General features: G+C 40.7%; 1 protein-coding gene across 3 annotated transcripts in view; it reads left to right on the plus strand.

Annotated features, from left to right (window-relative positions):
- ankrd44 (ankyrin repeat domain 44) overlaps positions 1 to 16,351 on the plus strand; it is a 48,333-nt gene that overhangs the window by 1,669 nt on the left and 30,313 nt on the right. For all 3 annotated transcript variants that reach the window (XM_056389060.1, XM_056389062.1, XM_056389061.1), the window contains exons 2-8: positions 9,401 to 9,484; positions 11,677 to 11,755; positions 12,572 to 12,642; positions 13,704 to 13,904; positions 14,475 to 14,562; positions 15,462 to 15,604; positions 16,050 to 16,262. In XM_056389060.1, coding sequence (XP_056245035.1) covers positions 9,401 to 9,484; positions 11,677 to 11,755; positions 12,572 to 12,642; positions 13,704 to 13,904; positions 14,475 to 14,562; positions 15,462 to 15,604; positions 16,050 to 16,262 — 879 coding nt within the window. The remainder of the gene's footprint in view (positions 1 to 9,400; positions 9,485 to 11,676; positions 11,756 to 12,571; positions 12,643 to 13,703; positions 13,905 to 14,474; positions 14,563 to 15,461; positions 15,605 to 16,049; positions 16,263 to 16,351) is intronic.

Raw genomic sequence — 16,351 nt, forward strand, 5'->3', positions numbered from 1 at the left:
GTAGATAATTAACAGTTAACAGTAATTACCTAATGATATAATGATGGTATAACACTCACAGTGGCCATTTCCTGCTTTGAGTACTTTTACTTTTAATACTGAAAGCAGCTATTTGTAAGTTTCGCTATCGTTATGTAGCTAACGTTAGCATTAGCGGCTGTTTATTTACCAGTCTAGAAGAAAGGTTGTGAGTTCACCATTAAACTTAATTACTTTACTTTCACCAACAGAAGACAACCTTTTTGTTTTGGATTTTATTTCTATCACTTCTTCTCTTCTACTGAAGTTAGCATGCTAACCAGCTAGCCCCAATCACCACCACCCGCTCCTGCCAAGAAACCACGTTCGGCGGCAGAGAAAACGTACAAATAGCCTCTTTAATGTTGCTACATTTACCTGATTATACTCAAATACTTTCGAAACACTAACTTTAACTTGTAATGGTGTATTTTTACAGTGTGGTATTAGCTCTGGATAATCCCTCCATCACTATCAATAATGACACTTTAGCTAGAACCAAATGCAGATTAACTGTGTGTCCATACAGTGCTGTAATGTTTAGCACAAAACTGATGTTGTGTTTCTCTTGACCGACCTCCAAATGCAAACCAAAAAAAGATAAGATTTTACCCCAAGGCGACATATTTGAGAGTCCCAACAATCTCACCACAAGGTCTATTGAGTAGCTGCTGTGAAGGAGCTTTTTGTTGTATCACATGATGCTCCTCAGCAGAGTTTGCACACTAAACAAGACAGTAAAGTTTAGTTAGTAAAGTGAAAGCTGTAGGACTGCAACTAATGAGGATTTTTTTATCATGGAGTAATCTGCCAGTTGTTTTCTTAATGAATCAATTTATCGTTTCGGCTGCAAAATGTGAAATTACTTGGAAGAGAAGCATCAAATCGTCACATTTGAGAAGCTGCTACCAGAGAAAGTTTTGGTGTTGTTGCTTGAATAATCAAACTGAAACTGCTGTGACTCAGCCAGAAAAATTGATCAGCAACTATTTTGATAACCGATGAATTATTTCAGTAATTCTAAGAAAATACTGAAAAATATCCACCACCCAAAGAAAACTCAAAGATTCAGTTTCCAATGATATAAAACTAAATTAAAGCAGTAAATCCTCAGATGGGGGAACCTGAAATCAGTGAATATGTGGAGGTTTTGCTTGGAAAATGACCAAAATGATGGATAAATAAAAAAGATTATGATTAATTTTAACCTGCACACCCTGTTACAGGATTTGGTTTCAGGCCACAGACAAACACGATGAGCAGAACTTACTATTACAGGTTAAAAAGGATCCTACAACAGCAGATTTTCATGTGACCCACTCTTGATCAGCACATGATAATACAGCAAAAAAAAAAAAAAAATCTATAAGCCACTGAGCTGTCTGCTGAGCGGAGGCATCCACTTATCAGACATCAGCATGTTGTCTGAAAATAACAGGAAGTCCCACAGTTGTGAGCTACATAAAACAAAAAAAAAAAACAGTTCTTCCCCTCCTTGAAGTTAACGAGAGATCTGATATGACCGGACTGATGAAGCTGCTGCAGATCAGGGATTTCTACCGATGACATGACGGTGTCTCTTCAGACGCCAGTCATCTTTTTCAGTGCCACCTTTTTTTTAAAAACTAGTGGAGGCTTCAGCAGGAGTCTGTGAGTTTACAGAGCTGAGACAAAGAGGGAAAGACCTGCTCCCAGAGTGAGTTGTAGGAGCCTGACGGGTGGCCCTTAAGTTTAAGACCTTTTTAAAATCATAGAGAATAAAATGCAGTTACAATGTGAGCTACAACTTCTCCATTTTTATGCTTACATTAAGGAAAACGAATTCACTATCATCACTTCCTGTTTGCTGTCTACCACCGGATTTATTGACAACTCTCCCTGAATTACTTTGATACTAAAGAAAACTTAAAATCGTGATGATTTTCAGGCAAGTTCTGCAGCTATAAGGAATCGTTTTGTCAGTGATTTGTAAGCAGGATTATGTTTAATTGCATGATGCACATTGGAGATAAAGATTTCCTCAGAAAGTGTAAGTCACACTGAATCTAAAAATATGTGTCATGTGAGTGTGAGTGAGTTATATTTTTTTGACATAATCAGGCGCTAATCATTTTAAAGTAGCCTGCGTTAGATGCCTCCAGGAGCTGAGTCAGTGCCGCTGGTGCAGATGTTGATCACGACGATAAATAGGAGAAAAACTACAATAACTAACTTCCTGTTGTTTTCAGAACATCTGGATGCACCTGTCCCTCTCACCTCACACAGTGTCCCTGCCTCAGGTCTCTCCCTCCAGACCTTCCTTTACACTTTAAACCTCTTTCTGTGGGTGGAAACCACCCTGATGCTACAAAGATTACCAGCTAAAATCTATTTCTAACCATTCCAGTTAAAGAAAGAGTCATCACACACTGTCCAAAGGTCAGAGGTCAACCTGCTGAAGAGTCAAGAGGGTCAAAAAGGGTTTTGTGCAGCAGATTTCTTTGTAAATAAGCTAAAATGGCTGATGTACTTTTGTTTTGCCTTTACACAATATCTTGACGGAACTTCTTTTAATTTGACACAAACATTCACTCGGACTCAAGGATGAACTGATTAGAATTTGGAGGTCAAAGGTCAAGGGCTCGGTGACCTTGCAAAACACGGTTCTGGCTTTGTGAATGCAGTATCTCCGTAACACTTCTTCAAATTTGGTAAAAAACACTCACTTGCACTCAAAGAGAGACTGATTAGAGCTTGCTGGGCAAAGGTCAAAGGTCAAGGTCACGCTTTTAGCCATTACTCAAGAATTCACACAGAAATATTTTATATGACTGTGGACGAACAGGGGTGTAACCTGAAACTCGTCTGAGTGGTGGAGGCAGCAGACCGCGAGGAGGTGATTCTCGTCAAGCTGCATTTTAATGGTAATACTGTGCACACGCCTGATGCTGGAAGGATTTCTTTATGTAGAAATGTCCATGTTTCAACCAAACAGATTACCAAGGTAGCACAGGAAATTGTTGACTTTTGACTTTCCGCCACAGCTCCGCTGCGCATGGACAGCGAGTGTGTCTCTACAGTGGATATGTGCATGTACGCTTATCAGATTTCCTGTGTTTTCTTTCCTTTTCTCTTGTTTTTAATACAGGTTTCCTCTATTGTTTCCTGTGTCAGTTTTAGTCAGGTGAAACGTTCAGACCGTGAGGGAATAAAAAACTTGCTGATTGGAGGGCAGCAGAAGTGTGTCGTGTCGCTGACCCCGAGGGGAGGGAGATGAGCCGGTTTAGAGGCCTGTCACCTCAGGCATTAGACAAAATGAGGCTTTTCTTTTCTGTACTGTAGGGACGTGACATTTATGTGTTGCCGGTTTGCTTCTCTGTGTGTGTGTGTGTGTGTGTGTGTGTGTGTGTGTGTGTGCGCGCAGCACGTCTGTGGAATGAAAACAGGTTTAATCTGATGGAGGAAGTTTGTGTAGGATAGAAGGGGAAATCTGTATGTGCTGCCACTTGTATCAGCGGGGTCAGGACTCAGTTCCTTAGAGACCAGAGGTGACCCTGCAGTAAACACTTCTCATTGTTACTGGTTTCTAACGGGATCTGTGTGAAACTGGTGAGACACAGGAGAAATGTTTACCGCTGTTACTGTTACTGGAAATATGTGTAACAATGAAGTCTTATCTATGAGATATTGCTAGAGAGCTGACTGACATCACATCTGGACTGCTATTTTCTGTAATGTCTCTCACTCAGCATTTCTTTCATCTGTGTTTGTGAAAAAATGAAGTGGTTTACTTTCCATTTTCTAACACAAATCAGCTCCACTACAGCGGTTGTTGTGATTTTAACAAAGTTAAACCACGATTATTTTGAGAGCACAGACAAAACTACAGATCCCATTAAAGCTCCTCCAGTGTAAAGGTCTGTGTCCATGTGTAGTGTGATTATAGATCAGCTCTAGCTTCTATATTAATACTGTGAAAGTATCAAAGCCTCAGTCCACAGAGAAATGCACACAGCCTGTATTCAGAAACTGAGCCTTAAAACCAGCCGTCAGGACTTCTGGAACTTTGTGATGTCACAACAAAGGAGTCACCAAGCCCCGCCCACCTGGACCCACCATCCAAACCTTGCAGGATTTGGTTTCTCTGAGTGTTTTTACCTGAAATCTGATATATTTCAGATGAAATGACCATAATCAGAGGAGAGGCTCAGAGCCTCCTCTCTTCTGATTGGCTCACCAGAGAGAAGCCTGAGAGAGGAGATGTAAAACTACACTGAGATGGTTTTTGGTTCTTAAACCACAAATATATCTTCTTATGGATCAACGCTTCAAATAAAACACAGCAGAAGAGGAAAATATGGAGCTTTAAAAAAACTACAAGTCATTACAGACATTTAATACAGCAATAGTTAGCCAGGCATGCTAATGTTAGCAGCACACAGTTACAGGCCTAGTTGACAGTAGCTATTACTATTATATACAGGATCATATATTTTATATTGAGATGTATGTAAGCAGATGTGTGTTTATTGTTGATTTAGGTTTATAGTTTTTTTATAGTTAGTATTTAGTAACCTAAGTTGAAGTTTACTTCTCAAGCATTTTTTTTATCTTGTCTTTAAAGGTCTTTCAAAAACAAATCTGATGGATCATTGCCAAACAAATATTGCCTGATAAGTTCCTATCAGATTTGTATTGTTCCAATATTTATATGGGCTTCACTAATCCAGTCTTGGTTGGTGCGTGGGTGCTGGTATGTGTTGGAGGGAGTGTTGTAATTCATGCTTTTAAAGGCGCTGCACAAACACTCTCACTTATTCCCTAAATCTCCTTCTCTTTCTTGTGCCAGCACCAGTCTCCCCAGCTCCCCGTGGTGATCACAGACACAGCACTGTGACAAGGGGCTGAGTGTGTGTGTGTGTGTGTGTGTTTTTGTGCGTCTAGACTTGCAGTAATGTGTGTGTGTGTGTGTGAGCACTTAGAGAGAAAGGCATAGCTAAAGAGGCCATATGCTGCCATGTGTTGGCTGCTTCTTTAAAGCCACAGCCCCCCCCCCCCCCCCCTTCTCTCTCTCTCTCCCTACAGCTGGGACCTCGTCCACTACTCTCTTACCCTTAAAAGTGTCCTTCCTCTTTCCCTCTGTTATCAGCTGTGCTCAAGTAAACACAGATTAAACCTGAGTCGCTACTGAACGTTCTGGCTTTGAACTTGAATAAAAAGGTGTTTGCTGGTTGATCACCAGGGAGAAAACGGCGAGGGAATATGGGACAGTCGCTTCCTCAGTCATCCTTCCCTCTCTCGTGTGCCCCCCCCCCCCCCCCCCCATGTAATTCCTCTTTGCTGATGCTTTCAGCTTCGTTAAGTGGCATTGAATTAATTCTCCTCACGAGAATAGGTGGAAGTTTGTGATTTCTAACCCACCTGACTTCACCCAAGTTACAATTACAGCTTCGATTACCTACAATTACCTAATCAGATACACATAAACATGCAAACACCAACATATAGGCTTAGTAGCTTAACTGTTAACCTATATTTGTGCACATTTTGGCAAATTGTCCTCATTAAAAGTGAGCAGAATTAGCTATTAGCAGCTCCTGTTTGCAGTGTACCTATGGATGTACAGACAGCTGTCACTGGATTAATGTGATGCTGAAGAAAACTTTAAAATGTGAGGATTCTCAGGCAAGTTCTGAAGCATATTTCCTCTGTTTTTAAGTGGATTTAGGGAGTTTTATTCTTGACCATAACGATATCCTCGGGAAGTGTACGTCACAATTTGTTATTTCTATTAATACATATCGATGAAATGACCAACTGTGGATGAATGTGGGCTGTAGGTGGAAGAAGACAAGCCTCCATACATTGGCACCTACTTGTAAACTGTACTGTGTCCTGTAGTGTATGCGAAGGATTTGTCTTTTTAGGAACCTTTGCCAAGAAATTAGGTCGAGCAGATCCTGTAGAACCTGATATATATATTGAAAATACAGCCATTAAATCCCATTAAAGTAAAACTAATAATCTACAAAACTTCAAACCTTCAAAAAAAGTCAATTTTACTTTCCTAAATTGCTTTTATTATTAAATCATGATTCAATCTCATTCTGGGCAGCTGCTTCCCCTCAAATCTTTTGCCAGTTTTCTACTCTCTTATGTTTCCTGGCACAATTAAATACAGTAGCTGCTCCACTCTGCACTTTCACATCCAAACAGTGGAGGTCGGACGATAATTTTATTTAATGAATATCTTCCATATTCACACAGACTACCTTCACTTATGTAACGTTAGGTTGTTTTTACATTACTGTTTGGTCTTGGAGTGAGAGCGTTAATTAGTGAACTTTAGAAGAGTTTGGAGAAATGTTTTTGACCTTTGAACAGAACCAAGCTAATGTTTTCCCCTTGTTTCCAGTCTCTATGCTAAGCTAAGCTAACCTCCTGCATGTCTCCAGTATGATATTTACCGTATAGACACGAGTGTGGTGTCAATCTTCTCACCCAACCCTCAGAAACAAACCAGTAAAGTGTATATCCCGAAAAACTATCCCTTTAATCAAAGTTAGCTTAAGCTTAGTAGCTTATCTTATCTTATTTTAGCTTATCTTAGTTTAGCTTAGTTAAAAGACTGGAAGAAAGGGGGAACTTGGCTCTTCCCAAAGGCAAGACAATCTGCCTACTATCACCTCTAAAGCTCATTGATTAATACTTTATTCTGTACACAAATAAAATGTCAAACTGACTATTTGACATTTTACGGTGGTTATATATCGGACTATTTCTTGGCAGGGAGGAGTAGCTCCAAGTTTGAAATAATACCCAGTCGTGTTTTTTCCTCGGTCAGAAAAATTTGCTTATTTTATATTTTACACAAGCGAAACTAAGACAACATGAAACAACACTTCATCTTGTTTTATGAAATAAAGAAAAAGTGTTTTTGTGGAGCAACAGTTTCACACTGAGGGAAGAAAGTTATAAAAATAGTATCAGTAGCAAAATCCAGAGACAAATATCTGAAACAACACCTGCCTCAATGGTTACCTAGGAGTGAGATGATGTGATGATGTGGCATTAAAGTTAAATTCAAAGGGAGAAAAAAAGTTCAGATGAGGAAGTGGTATCATTTTGTTCTCTGTTTTTTAAAACAGAAGTGAAACGCTGCTCTGCGGTTCCTCTCTCTTGTTTCTGAGAAGGAGAGACTGTGCAACAGGAAGTGAGGCAGGAGGTGGCAGAAACACACAGGAAGTGAAGTGAAGCCTGCCGCTGCTCAATGTGATTAATCAGTAACACATGTAACCTACGGCCTGCTGTGATGTCTCTGCAGAGGCTCTGACATTAACAGTTTACGTTGAAATAATCAATATAGATGATCAGTTAGTGTTAAAAGACCATAGCAGTGATTTTTTGCACGTTTTCTCCCATTTACTATTCACTACGCACTTTACATGACAGCTGGACATTTTGTAAATCATGTGTTTTAATGCCTTTTTGATAAAGCAGCGGAATAACTCAATATGATCTTTGATTAAATTAAAATTGTATTGTGATGATATGATTGTACTATTCATTCAATCATTTCCAGTTTCTCAAATGTGAGGATTTGATGCTTTTCATTGTCGTACATGACACTGAACTGAACATCTTTTAGTTTCGGACTGATGGTTGGACAAAGCGACACATTTAAAGACGTCAGCTTGAGCTGTGGGAAGTTAAAATATTGACAAACCAATCAGCAGATGAATCGATAATGAAAGTAATTCTTATTTGCAGCCTCACTCTCATGCGATGCATTTGCAGTGACGTAAATATCCTTAATGATACCATTGAAAGCATTTTCAGTTGTATCATCCAGCGCTACTCACCGCCAGATGTTAAGTTCTATATTGTATTAAAATCAATTACCAGTTTATGTTTTGTTAAAAAGAGAGAGACCAAATGGTCTGCTACTCAAAACTGCCCACTGAAACATACACTAATATATCACACTTTAATCAAGCAGCTGTAATGGGTGATGCAAGTTTCAAACATCTGCTTTCTGATTTTCATTTCAGTCAGAAATGAATGAAAATCTGCGATTGCCTGGAAAAACTAATTCAAAACACTTAAATAATGTGAGCTTTAATATAAAGTCCACATGATGTTTGCTTGTGTGGTCCTTTAAGTCACTGACATGTTGTTGGCGACCCTCATGTCGAGCTGCACTGCCTCCGTTCCTCAAAACCTCTTAACTGCTGTGTGTGTTTCTAGAGCCTCTATTTACCTCGTATCTGTGATCCATGAAAGAAAATAAGGGCTTCAGAGACACGACCTCCAACACAATGCCCTTCATCAAAGCTTCCTCTCCGCACAGACGTTTTATTTTTGTGATCTGTATCTACAAAGGATTTTCTACAACAATAGTTTCTCTGTATGGCAACAGATTCGTCAGTCATGTATGAAGTGAGCCAAGTTTTAAAACATCCTCTTGATAATGAAGAATACTTTTGTATACAGCGTAGATTAGAGTCTTGTAGCTCCAAGGATCCAAGGGATCAGAAAGTCTCCGGTCCAGAGCGTCTGTATGAAGTGCCAATCAAGTGACTGTCAAGAGACCCAAGCAATTAAAAGAAAACTCAAAACACCCACAAAGGGATGCAAAATGAGCAAAATACAAGTAAGACTAGACACAATATGACTACAAAAACAAAAAAAAATAGGTAAAAATAGATGCAAAATATTCACAAAGATGCAAAACAACTAAAAAGATACGCAAAAAGACCACAAAGAGACACAAAACACGCATAAAGAGAAGCAAAAAGACAAAAAGGGATGCCAAATGAGCACAAAGAGACACAAAACATCCACAAAGAGATGCAAAAAAGACCATGAAGAGACACATAAAAACTAAATATTGACTCAAAACTCCCACAAATACACACAAAACACCCACAAAGTGACACAAAATGAATTAAAGGGACGCCAAATGAGCACAAAGAGAGGTAAAACAACTTAATATAGATGCAAAGCAACCACAGTCAGTCACTATGCATGTGCCCAGGACCCATTTTCTCATAGTCCCTTCATGCTCATAGTAGCCCTCTTCACTCCATCTTTTATAAACACAGCAGCTTAAAGTCAAGCAGCTGTTCCTCCACACACACACACACACACACACACACACACACACACACACACACACACACAGAGTCAGTTTTCCATATCGTGGGAAGGATCACTCTCGGTCTCCTCTTGTGTAACGTCCAGGAAATATTTCCCCCTAAAATGTCGTTTCGTCACGTCACTTCGCTTTGATCCGTTCACTGACTGTTTAAATTGATCATGTGCACTTGTGTGTTATGACATGTCGCCTCTGGTCATGTGTTGCTGAATGTCTCTCTCCGCTCTGTCCTCTCTTTCTCCCCAGCCTCCTCTCATCCAGGCGATCTTCAGTGGAGACCCTGAGGAGATCCGCATGCTCATATACAAGTCTGAAGACATCAATGCTCTGGTGAGGTCACACAGCTCTTGAACTCCTGAACTGTGATGTGAAGAAGCAAAGTCCCTTTCTTAGTTTGATAGAAATCTATCACGCCATTTCCATTGGTTTTCCATCATTTATAATTTTCACATTATTAGGATTCATTAAAACTCAGCATCGTATATATTATGATGCAGATCCGGGTCCATTTGCAGATTAAAAGTTGGTATTTTCCGCCCATGTCTGAGCTCAGAATCAGCTGTTAGGAAGCTGAAGCTCCGGCTTCAGCCCCCACTTCCGGTAGAGGCCAGTATCGAAGGGTGAGGGGAGGAGGGGCTGCAGGTCAGGAGTCAGTAAAGCAAAAGTTCAGAGCGTTTGTTTATTTACATCGGCTCATGTGGGTACAGATTTATAACACATGTTTGCACCGGGGCAGCGCATCATGTGCACTGGTCTGCTGTCCTGCTAACCTCTGATGTATTCGTATGGATTTCCTGTGTTGAATGCTGCCATGTCACCGTCATTGTCCACTTTAGATGTGTTTTTGTTGGAGAAGCTGCACTCAGCCCGGTCTCATGGACATGTAGGGTGGTCATTGAAATTCTCTGTATGTGTGTATGTGTGTGTGGTCCTCACAAGTATTACAAACTAGTACTGTGTGAAGGGGGACCCCACAGGTGCTGAAAACAACAAGTGTGTCAACAAGGACCTCACAAGTGATGAGAAGGTGGACCCCACGATCATTAAAAACAGATGTGTGTGTGCGTGTGAAGGTGGACTTAACAAATATTAAAAACAAGATGTGTGTGAAGGAGGACCCCACAGGTGCTGAAAGCTAGAGCAGTGTATGTTAACGGTCTGTGAGCTTGGCAGCCGATGAATGGAAACAGCTTGTTTCCCCGATTATCGTATAGAAATAGCGAAACAAAAAACTGAAAATTAACCATTTGCCATTTTTTGTTTTGATAATAAAAAAAAGGGAAAACGACCAAAGGAACTGTTTTTTCTTGATGTGATTTATAAATGGAAATCGTGAATTGAAATACCTGTGTTGAAATCATCTTTCTCAGTTTTGTGTTGATTTGTTTTTTTTTTTTGGTGTGACATTTGGTGTGAAGTTTTAAATAGTGCCTCTTGCCGCTTGCAGCATATGAGGAAGTCAGGAACATTAGCTGCAGTTCACTATAAATACTATTTACAACTTCCAGGTCACACCAAAAAAACAAACGCACAACTGAGAAAGATGATTTCCACACAGGCATTTCAGATCCAAATTCACACATCAAGAAAAAACAGATAATGGTTCGTTTTGTTGTTTCTCATTTTTTAAAATTATTTTATTATTTCTAAATGGTAATTGGGATACGAGTCGTCCAAGTACATGGACCGTTAAGGCGGGCCCCCACAAGTGCTGAAAACAGGGGGTGTCCCCGCTAGTGGCCAAAAAACTGACAGGGTACGACAGGCGTTTAGATAATTAATTTGAATTATCTTCATCTTACTTGACTCTTTTTCAGCCATGTTTTCCAGTTGGTCCTCACAAGTCATCAAACAACTAGTGGACCCCACAAGGGACAAAAATGAGAATGAGTGTGTGTGTGTGTGGGGTCACTGAGAGGAACAATGGCCGCGTTGACACTGACAGTCCTGTCACTGATCCTCAGCTCATCATCTCTGAGCTGATATCACAGCCTCCACTGTTTCGGCCTCTTGTACTCATGGATTACTAACATGTAACATCCCAGACAGCTGTGTGTGGGAAAGGGCCGGACTCTGCAGTGCAGAGCTTTGCAGACGTTTATCTGGAACCTCAATATGTTTTTGAATTGGTGCTGAATGCAATGTTTTTTTCTATGTTAATCTTTCCATTCATATCTTGCCTGATATGCTCCTGAGTTGTCTTTCATTTGAGTTTGTAGCTTATTGTAGGAAAAATGTTTGAAAATGGGGGAGTATTTAAGTGGTTTTGCTTTAGGTGTTGGTAAAACTTTCAGGATAAATATTCTACTTTCTACTCCACTACATTTATTTTTAAGCTTTAGATAGAGACGCAGGCTAAAAATATAAACTATAATAAACAAATAAATTATGATGTTTTATTAGAGGTTAACATAAGATAATACTTTAAACCTCAGTACCTTCAGAGCAGCTGCTGGTCAAGCTTGAAACTGTGTCTCCATGTTATTACAAGCGAGTACCAACTGACTGACTTCCTCCTCCAGGATACAGAGAAGCGCACTCCGCTGCACGCAGCGGCCTTCCTGGGTGATGCCGAGATCACCGAGCTCCTCATCCTCTCCGGTAAATTCTTCTTTCTCTCCGCTTCCTCCTCATAACGTCTTTACCTGTTCACCTCTTTACAGTTTGCAGATGTTTTTGTTTCAGTTTATTTTATTTTCCAAAGCGTTTGTTTAGAAAGAGCCTGGACATCTGATGCTTTTTAAAGAAGGGAGGCTCCCTGTCATCATTACATATGACGTCACATTGCTTACATTCCTTCTCTACTTTTTTATTGTCAAAACTCCCATGAGAATCTTAAATAAAGGGTGACGAATATACTCCCTAAACAGTTGGTCACTGTAGTTTGTAGCAAACATTACTCAGCCAGGAGTAAATAGTGCATTTGTTTGGGACTATTTTCAGCCACGGATAACACATGTGGTGTTATAGTGAGTATTTATGGCAGCAGGAAGGTCTGTGTGAGATTGATTCAAAATAAACTAGAGTGAATGTGGTGGTAATGAAAAACCATGCCACTCAATGTGGCCACAGCTACAATGGATGGCATGCCACACAACACATTAATCTATGAATGTGGCTTATTGAAATGTCTCCATATTCATTTTATTTAACAGTTGATCTCTATCGCACAAAGAAATAAGCTTTATCAAGGTTTGGATTCACAAACAAAATGTATAAAATCTTATATACTTATATTTAGTATCAAAAATGCGACAAATTAAAGTGTTTCAACTCCTTGAGGGCTGTTGTTGATATGAGAATTTAAAACAGACTGTCTAATATGTCAACATGTTGGTGTTTTTCAGTTGTTTTCACTCTCTTTGGCGTTAAAACATTCTTTCAGCCATGTTTATCCTTCCTCTTTCCACTCTGCAGGGGCACGGGTCAACGCCAAAGATAATATGTGGCTCACCCCTCTCCATCGCGCCGTGGCATCTCGCAGCGAAGTGAGAACACACACACACACACACACACACACACACACACACACACACACACACACCGACTGTGTCCAATCCTTTCTTCCTCCCAAAACAACAGCAGCTCAAGCAGCGCGATGAGAGATCCTCACTGGGACACAGGTGTCAAGGAGATTGCGATGTTTACCTGAAAACAGACAGACAACACACAGTCATCATTTTTTAGCAGCCTCTCCCTCCCTGCTCTTTTACATACTGTTCCCAGACTACGTAGGACATCATTGTCTTTGTGAGCTTCATGAATGTGGGTCAAAGCAATTATTCAGCAACATCACTCCAGGGGTCCAAACAGGTAATTCAACATGGCTGAGTAACTGGAGGAGGAATTATAGTGGTGTGGCCAAGGTTTTATATACAGTACATGCAGAGTCTTATATGTGAAGGAATGTTGTTGTGAATGGGTGATTATAGTCTAAGGCGGTGTCTGCAATTCATTCATTCACATTACTGTGATTTTCATTGTTTAGCAAATGTAAAGACTCCCTAACTTAAAGCTCCTCCAGTGTAAAGGTCTGTGTCCATGTGTAGTGTGATTATAGATCAGCTCTAGCTTCTATATTAATACTGTGAAAGTATCAAAGCCTCAGTCCACAGAGAAATGCACACAGCCTGTATTCAGAAACTGAGCCTTAAAACCAGCCGTAAGGACTTCTGCAACTTTGTGATGTCACAACAAAGCAGTCACCAAGCCCCGCCCACCTGGACCCACCATCCAAACCTTGCAGGATTTGGTTTCTCTGAGTGTTTTTACCTGAAATCTGCTATATTTTTATTGGATCACTCAGAAGACACTCAGCCAATCAGAAGAGAGGCTCAGAGCCTCCTCTCTCAAGCAGTAAGAAGTGTGACAGTTAGCAACGTTGTGATACTGAAGGAGACGAGGTCCCTGTAACCCATCATACATATAATGTTCTCATTAGTTCTCTGAATACAAGAATGTATTTATCAATACAAAGATCTGAAAATGAAAATAGCACATAAGTTATTTATCTATAAAAACACAACCTCTCTCTGACTGTCTTCCTCAGGAGGCGGTGCGAGTTCTGATCCGCCACTCGGCTGACGTGAACGCCCGAGACAAGAACTGGCAGACGCCGCTGCACGTCGCTGCGGCCAATAACGCGCTGCGATGCGCCGAGGTCATCATCCCGCTGCTGAGTAGTGTCAACGTGTCGGACCGCGGCGGACGCACCGCCCTGCACCACGCTGCCCTCAACGGCCACACCGAGGTACTGCCGTCCAACTCCCGACATCCAGTGTTTTTGTCAGTAAAAGGAAATGATTTGCATCATTTCCTTCAGCACGGTGTCCTCTCTCTTTGCTCTCATATTGGTGCATCTCACCAATAAACAGGCTGTGATGTAACCGTCCTTTGTGTTATTTCGGTTGAGTGGCTCGTGTTGAAGGAAACAGGTGGGCGAGTGCAGCTGTATCACCGGGGTTATTAAGTGGGCTGTTCATTTTGAAACGCTCCTCGTCTTAGATAGTATCATTCACAAATGTGCTGAATCTAAAATTAACAATGAGAGGCGGCAGATTTTCTGAAGCCGAGCTGAATGGACAGCTCCTCTATTTTGGCCTGACAGTCTCTCCAGAGTGTTTATGCAAGAACGGAGCCAAGTGATGAGACGTATTTACAATGCTGTTATATAAAGACCATCACCCCCACGCACAAACATCCTCGCATTTATCTTTATGCTCACACATACTATGTCTTCTGCACACATATAAACATTCAAACACTAATATATATCTCTTATATATTACCTTCCCCCTCTCTCTCTGTCTCTCTGTGTCAGATGGTAAACCTCCTCCTCACTAAAGGAGCCAACATCAACGCCTTTGATAAGAAGGACGGCCGGGCGCTGCACTGGGCAGCTTTCATGGGTACGAGACAAAGACTTGAGTTGGTTAAAAGCATATCACACATCATGCTTTTTATTTCCTGGAAGCAGATGTGTTGGGAAAAATGAATCAGTGGCTCATTCTGAGTCACCTAATACCAGAAGAACCTATTCATTAGCGCTTGAGTGGTGTGAGGTTTTTTTTTTTTCACACCAAATGAAATAAGACAGAACATAACACAGGAGGTGATATTCATAATTTAACATGACAGAGTGAAACAGGCGTTAAGTTCATACAAAGACTAAAGCAAACAAAGTTGAGTAACTTGGGTAAATTAAATTATTAAACACAATCACCCTAAATAACCACACCCAAATAACAAAAATAATTGAATTATAAACAAAAGTTTCAAATATATATAAACATTCTGCCCATAAAACAACTGAAACAAATAATCGACAGAAAACTAATTGGCACCAATTTTGATAATTAATAGCTTAAGTAATATTTCAGTATTCAATGTAAGAATTAGCTGTTTTTTTTGTTTTTATCTGACACTAAACAAACAATCTAATGTCATTAACTTTGGCTTTAATTCAGTTGTGACTGACATTTTTCATTTTAGTTTTTACGAGTCTTTAGTTTTAATCTTATATGACTTTTTATTTTTCAGCAAAATGTTAAAATTTTTTATTAAAGAGCTGTTCAAGTGAAAAAAGTTGTTAGTTTGAGCACTTACATAAACCAAAGCAGTATACTCTTGGTGGTGTGCTAAGGTTAGCTAAAAATATATGCCAATAAATCAATCAAGTGAACTGATTTGTGATTAAGTACAAGCACAGGTTTTTATTTCTGTCTGTAACATGAGGCAGAAACATGATTTTGTCTGTCTTTGTTTTCTCCTGTGGTTTGTGACCTGCTCTCTGGTGCGCCCCCTGCAGGTCATCTGGATGTGGTTTGTCTGCTGGTGAGTCAGGGGGCGGAGATCAGCTGTAAAGACAAACGGGGATACACTCCCCTCCACACGGCGGCCTCCAGCGGACAGATTGCTGTGGTCAAACACCTGCTCAACCTGGCTGTGGAGGTCAGGACACACCACACACATACATGACACATGTTTGTCTTTTTATACTTGTGAGGACCCTTGTTTACATAATTCATTCCCTAAAGTCTGTCCTACAGTGAGGACAGACTTTAATGTTCTCACTTTCCAAAAATGTGTCCTCCCTCCCACCGTCTATATTCAAATTGGTCCCGACAGAGATAGATGTACAAGACCGGCCCCTCCCCCAAAGACACACACACTTATTCACAGTCTCACTTTGCTTCACACTTCAGGAAAATAACTCATACTCCCTGTTTGACGAACACAATAGCACTTATTGTGCACTCATTCACAAGATGGACACACACACAAACACACAAAAGTACATGCACAAATTCGCTCATTGTCTCATTCCTGCTGATTCATTCACAACAAACAGCTTTTCCTCGGCCATAATACCAGGTCTTGTTTTCCCTGACAACAGATAGACGAGTCCAATGCGTTCGGGAACACGGCGCTCCACGTGGCCTGTTTTAACGGTCAGGACGCCGTCGTCAGCGAGCTGATCGATTACGGCGCCAACGTCAGCCAGCCCAACAACAAGGGCTTCACCCCGCTGCACTTTGCTGCTGCCTCCACACACGGAGCGCTCTGCCTGGAGTTCCTGGTCAACAACGGGGCTGACGTCAACGTACAGGTACGCTGCTATCAGACCTCCTGGATGTCGTTACAGGGGATATACGTGACACACGACTGCGTCCCTGTAGGAAGCTCTTCTTTCATCTC

The sequence above is a fragment of the Seriola aureovittata genome, chromosome 11 (genome assembly GCF_021018895.1).
Source record: "Seriola aureovittata isolate HTS-2021-v1 ecotype China chromosome 11, ASM2101889v1, whole genome shotgun sequence".
Taxonomy (NCBI): Eukaryota; Metazoa; Chordata; class Actinopteri; order Carangiformes; family Carangidae; genus Seriola; species Seriola aureovittata.